Source organism: Mirounga angustirostris, unplaced genomic scaffold, assembly GCF_029215605.1.
Source record: "Mirounga angustirostris isolate CCGP_5_RB_7025 unplaced genomic scaffold, mMirAng1.0.hap1 SCAF_13, whole genome shotgun sequence".
Classification (NCBI taxonomy): domain Eukaryota; kingdom Metazoa; phylum Chordata; class Mammalia; order Carnivora; family Phocidae; genus Mirounga; species Mirounga angustirostris.
In genome coordinates, this window is record NW_026991721.1 from 34,983,823 (window position 1) to 34,999,146 (window position 15,324).

The window sequence follows — 15,324 nt, forward strand, 5'->3', positions numbered from 1 at the left end:
ATTTGTAAACTGTCTATTTATTAAATATACTTGCAAATATTAGGAGTGTTTAAGTCACTCTTAACATGGACATACTTCATACATACCAAGCATAACTTCCTTGCTCAAATGTGTTTATACAGCTATAAAATCCCCAAATTAAAGATCAATCAGGAAAAGTAAAATATTGTTAGAGAATGAGCATGTGAGATTTAAGTGCTAGGAGAAAATTACAAAGGGCTTCCTGTGGCATGACTTTAGGTGGGATCCAGTTTGTGGTTGATTCTCTTAAATGTAATCCTGTTTTAACATCTCCCTAACTATAACAGTTTCACTAATTCATCAAAGGTATTGACCAACTTCTCTGTCTTTTCCACTATTGTTCCTAGATTTTAAAATGCCAAGGTGGAAAATAATTATACACGCAAGCAGACAATACTGTAGCTTACAGGTTATTTATACACAATTTGAAAGCCTCCCTTTTTTCTATAGGAAATATTCAACGTACACCTAACTACCTGGGTTTTAGCAAATTTATTCTTGTGTAAAGTTAGATTTAATAACAGCAAAATGCCGTACAATTTCATATAATGTCTGTTTTAGACAAAATATGGATTGAAAATAAAAGTATATTGGACTTATGAAAATGCTCGTGTCAAACTTGGATGGATTGACAAAATTATACTTATGACCCATAATAGCTGTGAAATATTAGCCATTTGGCTCATCTACTGAAAAATTTCTCATAAAATGTAAAAAAGAAAAACTAGCCTTCTTTGCATTTTTTTCATATAGTAAGACACATGCTATTTTGATTTAAACTGCATATTGTTGGAAGTAAGTTGTGAAATATACAAATTCTGCCAAGGACACAGAAGGTAATTCAGTCAAGAGTAATTGTGTCAGTTTCTAACTCAGATTAAATTTGATTTTTTGAGCACTGAAAGTGAGGTCATAAAGAGTATTTTTAAATCTACACTTGTTCAATTACCACAGTTGAGTTTTTATACTCAAAATAAAAATATATTTATCATAATCAGAATAAATTTGAACTTTATATTTAATTAAACAAATGGCTTAGGGTCAAGGAAGTATTTCGAGTTTAATAAAACCTTGCTGCAGTTTTACTCACTTTGAAAGGAAAACTTAATTTGTTTCTTTTTATGTTTCAGAGTTTTATTACAAAAATGATATAATTTGAAATGAATGTTTCAAAAGAAAAACAGCTATCAAAATCTTGATCCATAACTATTCTCAATATTACATATTATCATGGAGATTTAGGGCAAAGGTACACCTATTTTAATGTATCATGTTAACTATGAACATTTACAAAGTACTTATCTTTTTCTTCTAGTTTCTTCTAGCAAATCAAAAATTCTTATCATTATCTCTTAACTCTTTCACATACAGAGGGGAAATAATATTTATCTAGAGTCTTTTTTGTGCAATGCTTTCTGGAAAGTATATATGCATAATTATTACTCCTACTTTATGGGTACAGAAACTAAGGATAGACATGTCTAATTAGTAAATAACAAAACCGGAACCCAAGTAAAATGTGCTCAAGACCAAAGCCTTTGAATTATAGGCTAATGCTTTGGGGGTTGGTTTACTCTTGATGGTCTTACAATTACAATTCTATTTGGAGAGCTCAGCTTCTGTGTTTTTTTGTTTTTTTGTTTTTAAGATTTTATTTATTTATTTGACAGAGAGAGAGAGAGAGAGAGCACAAGCAGGGGGAGGGGCATGCAGAGGGAGAGGGAGAAGCAGGCTTCCTACTGAGCAGAGAACCTGACTTGGGCCTCAATCCCAGCACCCTGGGATCATGACCTGAGACCACCGCAGACACTTACTGATTGAGCCACCCAGGTGCCCCTCTGCTTCTGTTTTATAAAGCATAAGCTTGCAAAACAAAACCAGAAAACCTTACACTAGCCTTTGTAGAGTTGTTTATTCTTTGTTACTTACGAAGGATTTAAGACCTTAACATTGAAGTAATGGTCACTCTTCCTAACAATACGCAAATCAAATGGAAGTTTCAGGACCAATGCAATATTAACATAATGCTCTCCAAAGAATCTGGGCCCAGCAAGTTTTTCCCCTTTGTGAATTATTTCACAGTGAACCTTCTATACAAATTGTGCTCCTATTAGGTGTTGTTTTCTCCTTGGTAAGCTGAAGTAGAGGTCAGGTTCATTACAGTGGAAAGCACGGCAGGAGAGTTATTGGCTTCCTAAGGGTCCTAACATTAAGTGTGACATGAGCATGTTCACAATCTCTTCATGTCTATACTACCCGCAGTGAGCTAAAATGAGGTGCACCAGGCTCAGAAAGAGGATGTCCATATCAAAGTCTTGCTCTGTCACTTACTAGCCAGGGGATCTCACACAGACCACTTAGTCTGCATCTATCCGAAAGAGAAAAAAAAATACCAACACAGTGGTTTCCAAATTTTGCTGCACATTAGAATCACCTGCAGAGCTTTGGAGACATCCCAATCCCCAGGCTGCACCCCATAGGGATTAAATCAGGATGTTCAGGTACGGGAGCCCAGTCTGAGTAAATTTTAAAGATACTCAAGTGCAGCAAGGTTTGGGAGCCACTGAATTAACTAATACTTTCACAGAGCTGCTTTTAAGGTGAAAAAAAAAAAATGGAGAGACTTTGTATAATAGCATATAGTACTTTACAGAGTGATATGAAATATAACCCCCAAAGTAAGTACAGTGCTGTAAAAAAAAATACATGATTTTAAGGAGCTTGATATGTGTTCTAATTTTAGTTCGGCAATCATAAAGAAACTATACATAAATTATCAGTTTTACTGGATTTTTTTTTGCCAGAGTTATAGCCAATCTAACAATTCCTAAAATTTTCATTTCATTCATTTCAATTTCATTTTCATTTCATTTAAAGCTGTTTTCAACATTATTTTAACCTTATTTTTTCTTTACCTTTTTCCTTCTCTATTAAAAATTAAGAAAAGTGTCATCTATTTTGTTTCCTTCAAAAAGTATCAAGCACCATACTCTCATTATGTGCTTATAATAATCATAAAAGAATTATGTGGGGGCACCTTTGTGGTTCAGTCAGTGAAGTGTCCAACTCTTGATTCTGGCTCAGGTCATGATCTCATTGTCGTGGGATTGAGCCCCAGGTTGGTCTCCATGCTCAGTGGGGAGTCCGCTTGAGATTCTCTCTCTCCCTCTCCATCTGCCCTTGTCCCCCTCCCAGCCCCAACTGCATGTGCACAGCATGCTCTCTCTCTATATATATATATCTCTCTCTCAAATAAATAAATTTTTAAAAAGAATATGTGCAGAAATCTGAGCAGTTAGAAAAAAAAATTGTTTGAAGTGACTTAGTTCAATGCTACAACTTATTTAAAAAAATATATCATACACTCTAGACATTTTGTTCTAATAATCCACCATAATGATCTATTTGGAAACAAAGACCTATTTAGTAAACATTTCTTGCCCAGATTTTTTTCACCTCCTGATGACATAAATCATTTCTGTGCTAAATTTGTAATCAATACATCAGATTCAACCAGTTTATACACAGTCCTTGTTTTGTATTAATACCATCAATTTCCATAACCTTCTAGTTAATTAGACTTACCAAAAGGATTATGTAATTTATGTAATTAGAGTTCAAATAACATGTTGCCTAATTAAAATGCACTCTCTGTGTTTTGTTAATAGACATATTAATATACCCATTGACAACAAAATACTAAAACTCTGTTAATAAGCAACTATAAATGTAATCCACCCCCTGAATGATTTTTGCCTGGGGGTCTTTTACCTTTGGAGGCTTGTTAGCATCCATGCCCTCTTTGAATTTCTCCTGCATAGTTTCTGCAAGTTGACAGAGCAAGGCACCATTATCCAATTTTTCCATAAAAGTTTCTGCTGTAATCTCCTTCCCTACAGTAACAAAAAGAAGCATTATAAAAACACAATCATTCCCCAATGCAAATGTGACATTCATGCCAACGTATTTGACACAGTTTTTATCACCAAAATTTCTGTTCCAGCTGAGTTACATATACCTGGGATGGGAACTCAAGGAAAGAATTGTTTCTTTGGAATTTTATGTTTTCCTTTAGTGGCAAGAACCAAACGTTTTATATTTTCATAACATAATTTCAACTGCATAAAAATTTTCTTTCACGTTAAAAGTGGCAAAATGATATCCTATGTGAAAGTCCCACCACTTGGCAATCAAGAGGAATAAAAACCAACCAGTCAATGAAACTCAAACTGTTTTACCAATGATTGTACAGTTTGACCTCTGAGATTCATTCAGTTGTCATCCTCAATAGCCCATTCAACTACTCTGGGCTGCAAGGCAAAGACAGAAAGCAGAATCGTCATTCTGTGTTTTGCTTATGTCTTTGATGACAAGAACACCAAAGCTCTCTTTTCTTTACTCTGAAATAGAGGCATGCTACATCAAAAATCAACCACCATTGGCAACTGTACTAGTGTGGTCAATGTATAAACCACGTTTCTAAGTTCTATTGAATTTGTTTTCCTGATTAAGGTAATGCAGGCAAAACCAATACAAGTGATCATTTCTGAAAGACTACCTCTCTAACCATTCCGTCTCCCTGCCACCATCTTTGAACTGTGGATTATCAGGTTCAGTCTCTGTTCTTCTCTCTTCTCAAAACCACTCAGCTTCTACTACTGCTCTTATGAACATTATTAACAGTTGTCTATCCCTGACATTTAACCAGTTAAAGGTTGTCTTTTTTATATTCTCCCAAAACATATTTTGTTTCTTTTTCTCCTTTAATTTTGTAATGGCTTTATTGTGATATAATTCACATGCCTTACAATTCACCCATTTTAAGTGTATAATTCAGTGGCTTTTAGTACATTCAGAGTTGTGCAATCATCACCACGAACAATTTCAGGACATTTTTATCACCCCCCATAAGAAACCCTCTACCTGTCACTCCTGATTCCTTCTTTCCCTCAGCCTTATAAACCCACTAATTTTTTTCTTATATGCTCCTCAAATTCATTTCCCCCAAAGCTCTCTCCTTTTCCTGGTGCTCTAATTCTCTAAGTTTCAGCATATTTTATTTCCCTGCTTTAATTTCCTATAACATATTAGTCACAAGTCCTGTAGATTCATGCTTTCTTCTGTTTCCAGTACCATAATCGTAATAAAAATTTTCATGATTTGATACCTAAACCTTTGGTGACAAAAACAGTGGCTATTCCCTGTCCTCAACTTCTCTCTCCAGTACATATCACACTCATTGCTAAAATTATTATTGCTAAACACCACATTCACCGCGTCATTACTCTTCTTCATTGCATAGTCCCTAGGCTTCTCTTCCACCCAAAATATGAAATATATCCACTTGAACATATCCAAAGGCTGACCCTTATGCCTCTAACCCACCTTTCTAATCTAACATCCTTATACTCTCCTTGATTCTTGGTCTGCACCCTGCCTTCACAGTTCCTCCAGCAAGACATTCTCATTCCTACTGTCAAGCCTTTCTTCCTGGCATGGCTCCTGCCTACAATGTCCTCTTCCCTTGTATCTGCCTGACCAAGCCCTAGCTTTCCTTTAATCAGAAATCCAGAAAGAGATTCTCCCAGTGCATACTGATCTCTTTTCTATATGGTTGTGTTCAAAAGCATCACTCATTTTGGCAACTTATCAAACCTCTTCTATTGCTACTAATATGTTCTGTGTAAAGTTCATGTCTTCCTCAAACCTCTTGGGGCATGTTGTGTGTATGTGTGTGTGTGTGTGTGTTCCTACAGATGTAAGTATGTTATTATCATAGTAGGTACCTAGGAAATATGTTCAGTGAACATGTAAATTAATAAATGAAGAAATAAACTGCTGGAAAACTTTGACAAAATGTTGGATATTATTTTTGTAAAAAGTAGTTAAGTTAAAGCAAAAAAGAAAGGAACACTTTAAAATTTTATATGAAGATTCTCATAGGATTAGCTTTTATCTTAAGAAAAAATGCATGCAGTTCAATTCCATGAACACTTAAATATAACCCAACTGGAACAACAGATAAACCACTGGCTTAAAGTTCAACACACGATATGTAATACATTTGGATTTCAAGAAACATCCGTTTGAAATTTTTTTTTTACCGTTTTGGGGGAAGGGCAGGTAAAGAAGGAAAGAAAATTACCTTTTTAAAAATGTTCTTTTTTCCCTACTGGATACTTTGCATTTTAGTCCCCAGTAAGGATAATGACTTCTGCAGTTGGCAAAACATCAGTAGCTCTAACTACTCACCACAGAAGTAGCCTATACAAACCTACTATTATTTCAAAATTGTATGCAGCTCAACTTAATTCAGGAATGAAAGTAATATTCTCAAGATACAAAAAGTGAGCACAACAAAATTTGTACTATGCATACACCATATTGGCCTGCATTTGCTAATAAGAAAGTTATTTTGGAAATAAGTATGAAAAGTAAATATTAGAAATATTTTCAAAATTATCAATTAAATTTCAAGGTAAAGAAGATAAATTTTACTCCAAATTATTGAATGATTCCTTCATAAATTAGTTATAAGATTCTCTACATTTGAAAGAGGTCTTTAGGTATTCATATTTCATTACATTCCATGGCAATTTAAAGATTCTATTCATAATGTTAAGTGACAAGATGATTACAATGAATTTAAAAGAACTTGTAAAGTATAAAAAGAAAAATGCCTTTCATTAAAAAGTTATTAGCAATTTACCAAAAGGTATGATTTTTACTTTTTATGCATTATACCTGAAAATTTTTAGTTATTCTGATTTTCATGAATACTTGAAGAAAGAATTTACATTAAACATCTGTATCTAATGAAAAATATATTAGGGCTCAGCTTTCAATTCTGTATATTTTATAGCTCCAAAAGTTGGATTTTTTTTTTTTTTGCTAAAACAGACATAGTTACGTACTTTATAGTTGAAACATACTGCCTCAAATGAAGGAAAAATGCAAGATGGAGAAGTTTTTTTAAATCTTCATATGTAACATATTTTCCACCCAAAGAATCATAAAATACACATTTTAAACATACTTTATAATTGTAAGAGATCAATATAATCTTTATATGGAATGATATATTACCTCACTCTTATTATATTAATATTACCAAAAATTTTTAAAAAATCATCACATGAATTTAGCTCAATTTAACCATGACAAGTCCATTAGAACAAGCTATATGAAGCACTAATTACAATTTCTCAAGTAAACATTATAAAAAGCTAAATACCTCTGTTAGGCAAAACCAGATCTTCTTTAATCAGAATTGTGTAGCTTTTTTGAGACATTAGATTATAAATACTAGATGCAGTAGGATTCTAGAATCATAGAATCACTTCTTCCCCAGCTCTGTCCTTTCATGTTATTGGTATGTTTAGGAAAAGATATGGCAATGAATAGATACAATTAAATCATCTTGGAGTACCGACTGACCCACACTGGAGTGTAAAGAGTATTGACTTGAAGGTTAATCTAAAATAGCCTAGTCTAGGGGTGCCTGGGTGGCTCAGTTGGTTGAGCCTCTGACTCTTGATCTCAGCATAGGTCCTGATCACAGGGTTGTGAGTTCAAGCCCTATGTTGGGCTCCACCCTGGGCATGGAGCCTACTTAAAAAAAAAAATAGCCTAGTCTAGAAGTAATATCTTTACTTTTTGAGTTCATAATTGTGGACTCTGATCTTCATACCACCAATTCAGCATGATTGACAGCTTGCCAATAGACAAAGATCAGGGAATTTGGTTAAAGATTGTGGTTAGTCACTTCCTCATAAAATGCTAGGGCATAATAATACGAAATAAAGATCTGCCTGAAATTTTTTGCCAAGTAACTAAATCAGCACACATGCTTATACACATCAGTACATTCCTCCCAGAAGTATGTGCTTGCCATAATTTCCATACTGATTAAGTATCAATCAGTAGTGTTTTAGACTGAAGCCACCTGGAAAAAGAATCCTTTTTACCTTCTACTTTGCTGAGAAAAAAAGTTTTCCTCCCAGTAAGTTAGCAGTACTAAACTCAGGTTCCTAAGATATGATAACATCTAATAATGGTATTTAACAGTTGAGACTTAACTATATGCCAGGCACCTTACATGTATTCATGTTTTTAATCTCCTCACCAATCTGTGAAATGGGTGCTATTATTGTATCCATTTTACAGATGATGAAACTGAGGTATTAGATTAAGTAATTTGCTTAAAATTACTCAGTGAATCTGGATTTTTAACCCATGATATCTAGGTTTACTCAGTGAATCTGGATCTTTAACCCATGATATCTAGGTTTAGAGTCTAATGCTCCTAGCCACTATGCTTGGCTACTTAAACAAATATTTGCTGAATACACAAATAGCTATTTTCTATAATAAAGTATTCTCCCTAATTCTATTGCCTTTTTCTTTGTAGAACTCCAACAAAGCCTTTCTGAAACAACAACAACAAACAAAAGCCGCTTGGGGCTGAAGATACTGTTGCTAAAGACTGAAGAGCAGTCCACGGTGTAGACTGGAGAATGGCTGAGAAAGTCATTCAAGATGTTCTGATGTGTGGCCTGATTCACTGCAGAAAACTGGTGTATATATCATCTCTAAAGCTGATGCAGACAGGACCCAACTCTACCGCAAACTCAAGTGTACCTCTTAATCCTCGTATATTTCTCTAATTGGAGAGCTCAAAGCAACTCATCTGCTGTTTTAACTCAGATTATTCAGTGTTTTGAAGGCTGGGAGATAGGAAATGATTCGTTATATCCAGAAGCCCTAGATCAACACCTGCTCCCTGCTGATTCAAAGTATCTACCCTGCATTTCTTTTTTTTTTTTTTTTTTTTTTTTTTTTTTTTTTTTTTTTCTTTTTAAGATTTTATTTATTTGACAGCAAGATATAGTGAGAAAGGGAACACAAGCCAGGGGAGTGGGAGAGGGAGAAGCAGGCTTCCCGCTGAGCAGGGAGCCCGACGCGGGACTCGATCCAGGGACTCCAGGATCATGACCTGAGCCGAAGGCAGTCGCTTAACCAACTGAGCCACCCAGGCGCCTCTACCCTGCATTTCTATCAAGAAAAGACAAAGCTGTTTCTGTTGGAAACATTGGGTAAAAAAATGAGGCATTATCATCTCTGAAAGGTGTCAATTTGTGAACATGAATTTGATTCTTTAAACTTTTGAACTAGCATAAGATATCACCTTTTCTAAGGAATTTTTATTGACTATATCAAGAATATGAGACCATTGCAGGATAAGGATCTGGTAAAGGGCTTTAGGAAAAAAAAAGAAAGGAAAGCTGTTCCAAGCTCATTAGACAGCAGTTGCGTTTAACAGCGGCAACTCCAATAAATAGGTGCTTAACTTGTTAATGCTGAAATATGATTAATTTTAGAAATAACTGAAATTTTTGAAATATTATTTATTGATCATATTAAGCATATCACAACTGGATTTTCTTTTCTGTGCATGTAGGGAAAGTCAGACAAAGGGTAAATCACCATAGTATCAATTATTATGATGCATTTCTAAATTTAAGTGAAATCAATTGAACATAATGTAATTTGTAATATATTTTATAATTTACTCAAAGTCCCTGCATATATCCAAATACATATATACTTATAATCTAAAAATCTATAATCTTTAAAAACAATGTCAATTTCTTTGATGCTTAATAACTAAAAGCTTCTCTCAAAAATATATTGCCATATGGTTCATATAGTGTTAATAACCAAATAAAGGTAGACCATTATTTTCAAATGATTAAAGAAAGACAAGTGAAATAAACAATTTGAGAATATTTACATTAGTGTATTCATTTCAAAGTGAAGCCAACAACAATCTTCAATACTCCATCAGCAATCATGAAATTCATAGAATGTGCCTCATATATTTGAATGATGGGTGATGCTATAATCTGGGACTGTTAATTTAATAACATGCTGCTTATTCAAAGTAACAATTAAATGTCTCCCCAAGATTTATTTGTATAATCATCTGGTGCTCAAATATGTCCTAAGGACACAGTTAAATAGTAAATGGGCAATAGCAAGTTCATGAACAAAAGTAACAAGACAGAAGACCAAAAATAAAGACGAAATGTATACATTTAATGTATAGCAGAGGACAATGGCCAGAGAAATGTTTTATAGGGAAGAATAAAGGGATCTTTGGGATTCATTTGCTGTCTTTTCTGAAAGTTGGTCATAAAATGCACCATGGTGCCAGCTATTAGAAAACATACTTGGACTACAAAGACTATTTTCAACAACATTAGTGTATATTTCCAAGGATATGTGAGCAGTCAGTAAGCATTACATGATGATCTCATGAATCAAACTGGTATGCTATCTCATAAACAAATCCCAACTAAAGTAACTATTTATTCATCTTAACTAGTTAATTTATCACAACATAGCTAGCATTTAATATTCTAATATATAAATTTTAATCTAAAAATTTGCCATTGTTGCTTTAATTCTATGCCTAAGAATGTAAAGTGGTATTTTTTTTTAAAGATTTTATTTATTTATTCAAGAGAGACAGAGAGAGAAAGAGGCAGAGGGAGAAGCAGGCTCCCAAGGAGCAGAGAGCCCGAAGCGGGACTCAATCCCAGGACCCTGGGATCACGACCTGAGCCGAAGGCAGACGCTTAACCATCTGAGCCACCCAGGCGCCTGTAAAGTGGTATTTATTATTGTCACTGATTAAGTAAGTATATAGTACCTGAAAATTATGTATTATACCTCCATATATGGCATGAATGTGAATACCGGCCTATGAACCAATGAAATAATTTTTTCTCTATCAAACATTTTTATCTACCAAAAAAATCTGAATACATATTGAGTGTTCTTTAAGAAACTACACCTTCTAGTTGACATTTTATATATAGGGCCAGATATACATGAATTTAGAAAACCATTAATACTCCTTTTGAAAGACATAAAAGGAAAAAAAGTTATATTTCAATCAAGTATTACTAAAAAGAGACAGAAAGCCTTTCTACAAGTAAGTCCACATCATTATCTAATTAAAAGCTTTAATTTAGTATGTAAATTTCTACCTACCCAAAAAATGCAGATGCTTTACACGGAGACAGTATCAACTTCGAAACTATTTTCAAAACATCTCTAGCTTTCAAATAGATGAAAAAGAAGACTTGAAAGAGAGCTACACAATGTAAATTTGCAAATATTTGAGGTGATAAAATGGTCAATAATAATTTTAAAATTTACTTTAATGGTTCCATTTCCAAAATATGTGAATTCTAAATATATCTATTATGTATAATAAAAATATCTTCTTACATAACCATACATTTTTTCTCCCCTCCTTATTATCACCATTCTAGTACATAGTGTATTTTCTTAACTCCAAATGTTTTACCACTTTAAAATAATCTCAAGTTATTGGTCTACTTTCTAAGTTACCATGAGGATATTCACTTGAAAGCTATTATCTATCTACTTTTATGAACTTAAGTCAACACAAGGTTGTACTTTACTATATCTTGAATATTCCTTTTCTGAGAAAAATTCACAAGCCATTTTTGTTACCAACTACTAGCATCAAAAAAACTCTTCTTCTTTAAAAGAAAGATTATTCATTTATGTAAATTGCTTTCTCCTTGTTTATGCATATTGATGATCTCAAAGTAGGTCTCAAGAGATGGATTTCTTGGAAACCTAGACTTTTGGAACTGGAAAGGACATTAGAGATCATCCACTCCAAGCCCTTCATTTTATGGTTGAGGACACTGAGCCCAGAAAAGATAGCTGAGTGACTTTGGGCAAATTTCCTATTGAGTGGCAGAGCCAGAATCAGAAGCCAGGTCTCCTGACACCAAGTTAGGAGCCAGGTCTCCTGACTTATGGTACAAGGATCTTTCCATTACACACACACTGACTCTCTATTCTTTGGGGATGTCTTGTGCTGCTTACCCTGGTTAAACTGCTTTGTAAATGATCATATTCACCAAATGATGGCTTTGATGACATGTCATGGGACCTTGGAACATGCCTACACAATCATGCTATACTATAATCACAATCTTTCCCTGCCTAGAACACCTCAATGGCTCCTCCTTGATCATACAATAAATTATAAAGCTCCTTAACCCTGTCTTCAAAGCAGTATGCAACCTAGCCCCAACAAATCACATGAAACTTTCCCCCCTCTTGATCACTGCTGTTGATGCCAGCCTTCATTCAGTTCTTCCAAGGTACCAAACTCCTTCCTGTCTCCGTGTATGCCGTTCCTTCCACTCAGCCTCTTCTCCCATGCTTTGTCTAGCTAGCTATTAATTATTCTTCAGTTCTCAATTAAATATAAGACCTTTTAAAGGGGATTCCCCCACCCCAAGCCCTCTGATGTTTTACTCCATTCCCACTTCCTTCTTTTTACGTTCTTATTGCAACTTATATCTTTTAGTGTTTAAAACAATTGGGCTTTTTAGTGTTAAAAAGCCCAATTAATGAATTATTTATTCACTTTATTTAAAATACTTCTTTTTCAATCTATTCCAAGCCCTACAAGAACTGGTACTCATTCCCAATCACTATTCTACCCTCCAGTACTTATCAGACTGTGTCTGAAACACAGTTAATTGCAATGGTTAGTATTTACTAGCTAGTTGATTATTATGTGCCAGGTCTTATTCTAAAGCTGGGGATCTCATTCAAATTTCCAACAATCCCATGAGGTTGTTATTAGTAATATACTTGTTTTTCAGATGACAACATTGAGGCACATTGCATTAAGACATTTGCCTAGTATAACAGAGCTGGTAACTTGTGGAACTGAGATTTGAATTGAAGCATTCTAATTCCAGAGTCCATTTTTTAAACTAACATATTATGCTGCACACTCAAATATTTGTTGAACATACAAACTTATCCACAAGAATCACATTAAAAGTATGTAAATGGAATAACAATGACAAGCATATAGTATTTACAATATGCCTAGCACTAAGTAGTACACCTATTGTAATCATTTAATCCGACAGCAACCCTGCAAAGGAGACACTACTATTATTACCACTTTACCGATGAGGAGACTGAGGCACAGACAGGGTGAGTAACTTGCCCAAGATCATATTGCTAGTAAGTGGCAGATCTGGGGCTCAAACACAACAGGGTCAAGTCTGTGCTCCTAAGTCCCACTCTGTGCCGCTGTACTTGAGACAGCCCATAGTTGAGGACGGCTCAAAGTTAATAATCAATTACTTATGTAACAATCATTAGTGAATCCCCGAGAGACAAAAAAATAAAAAATAAAATAAAAAAGAGGGAAAGAGAAAGAAAAAATCCATCTGCTTAGACAAACTTGACTCCCTGTATGTGATGAAGATAAAAACTGCTCCTTTGTAGGGATGTCTTTAAAAGGCGGTAGCCCCTTCCTTCTAGTGGATATAGCTCCATAGCATAGTGAAGGGTCTTCCCAATGCCTTCTGCATTTCTGCCCTTACCCTGTGGCTGGGAGCCATGCACACCCATAGGCAGCAGCTCCGGCTACACTACATAGAGGCGTCAAAATAGTGTACACACTGAGGAAAAAGGAGACATCTACCCTTCAGATGAAGGCTTAAAAAAATGTAACAGCCACGCAAAACCCCAGAGCCATGGTGAGCAAAAAGAACATCTTGCTAAAATGTGTTAAATTCTTGCTGAACCTTGTTAAAACCTTGCTAGCACTTTAGATAAACAGGGTGCTCCTCACTAAGCTCCTTAGTTCCATCAGCTAGAAAGTGGGGAGAAAAAAAATACTTGCCTCGACGGATTCTTTAAATAAGAATGTTGGTGAAATCCCTTCTGCAAATGATAAAGCACCATATAAATTCTATGTTTACTCAATATTCAAATCTTCTCTCTCACGTGTCTATAAGGGTCCTTCCCTCAGGTTTTCATTCTGTTCTCTGTGAAAAACTACTGGTAAAAACAGCACTGCTCTAGATGATGATCCTTTAAATGTATGATTCCATTTTGCACATGGTTGAAATTTTATCCTATGAATATGAGGGCACAATAGAAATGAAAAAAAAAAAAAGATGCAGCCTTAGCATGAGGTAGCATGTTTCTCAGAGACAACTTTTAGAAGAATGCTTAAAAACAAAAGCAAAATGAGAAGAAAAATTTCAGTTCAAGGTCGGATGACTCCAGTTAGCTCATTTAGACAAAGGATAGATGTTTTTGTACTAGAGCTTGGGCATTCAGCAGTTTCAGAAGGTGTGCTATGAAAGTAGGGCAAAGAAATCTAGTTTTGGAAGTCAGAATTTCACAGACTGTGGCCTGAGTACAACGTCAAAAGAACAAGTCAAAGTGGTCAGCTGCATGAAAGAAAAATCCAAAATCAATCAGATCAGCATATAGATGAAATAAGCAATTTGGCCATACATTTCCACCCTTCTGTGAGTGACACTGGAATTACTAAGCACAGTTCATGTGAGAGATATTGAGAAATTCATTCAAATTTTCCACATGTTTCAGGTTGCCCAGATGGAAAATCCAAATAATGAAATCGTTCTTCCCAAGGAGCTGTCACGTGCCTAGGTGAAGGACACGACATGAGGTGAGAGGAAAAAAAACTGTTATCTTTGCCCCCCAGATGAGATCTTATAACCTTACCTAATAGATTGGTTAACCACAAGGCCAGATCTTCCTTCATCGGTAGCAAGTTAGCTTCATGTCTGCTCGCCAGCCATTGGCTATACTGATGCATATCCGAGAGGCCAGGTCCACTGCGTACCTTTGGGCTCAGAGCAGTGCACATTATTTATCCACTTGTAATCCCTGTTTTGGAAACAAAAGAGCAGTTGCTTTTTACATAGACGTCTCTTGTTAAAATCTTTCTGCCCATGACATAGTAAGGAACAAGGTCCATGGACGCTTTGATGACAGGTCAGGTTATTAATTATTAAACCCCATGAGACACTATTTGCTTTTCCTGTACTGGGCCTATCCCTTTCGACCAAACACCTGGTAGGAAACGCCAGCCATCTAAGGTCAAATAGAAAAATCCAACACTAAGCTCTAAGCTCATGTAAAACATTATATTGGAAAAAGTCAGCTTGTAAGGCAAGAAATTCCACTTATTCAAAAGTAATAAAAAGGGCTTGATTAAAATTTTAGTGTCCAAATTGTAAACTCCAATGTTTTGGCTAATGTCTGAAACCATAGATTTCCACAGAATTTTAGTACTGAGTGCAAGCAATGACATAATTTGTACGATTTACTGTAAACTTAGGACTTTTCTTAAAACTATTACCTGTAAGATTAAGCAGAGCACTTGGTTCTTTGCATATGGGTAAACTA

At 35.0% G+C, this 15,324-nt stretch overlaps 1 protein-coding gene across 1 annotated transcript in view; it reads right to left on the reverse strand.

The window, feature by feature from the left end:
• Positions 1 to 15,324, reverse strand: part of GAS2 (growth arrest specific 2) — a 128,087-nt gene that overhangs the window by 105,172 nt on the left and 7,591 nt on the right. The window contains exons 2-3 of the mRNA XM_045894005.2: positions 14,638 to 14,802; positions 3,793 to 3,914 (exon numbers count right to left, since the gene is read on the reverse strand). Coding sequence (XP_045749961.1) covers positions 3,793 to 3,914; positions 14,638 to 14,782 — 267 coding nt within the window. The 5' untranslated portion in view covers positions 14,783 to 14,802. The remainder of the gene's footprint in view (positions 1 to 3,792; positions 3,915 to 14,637; positions 14,803 to 15,324) is intronic.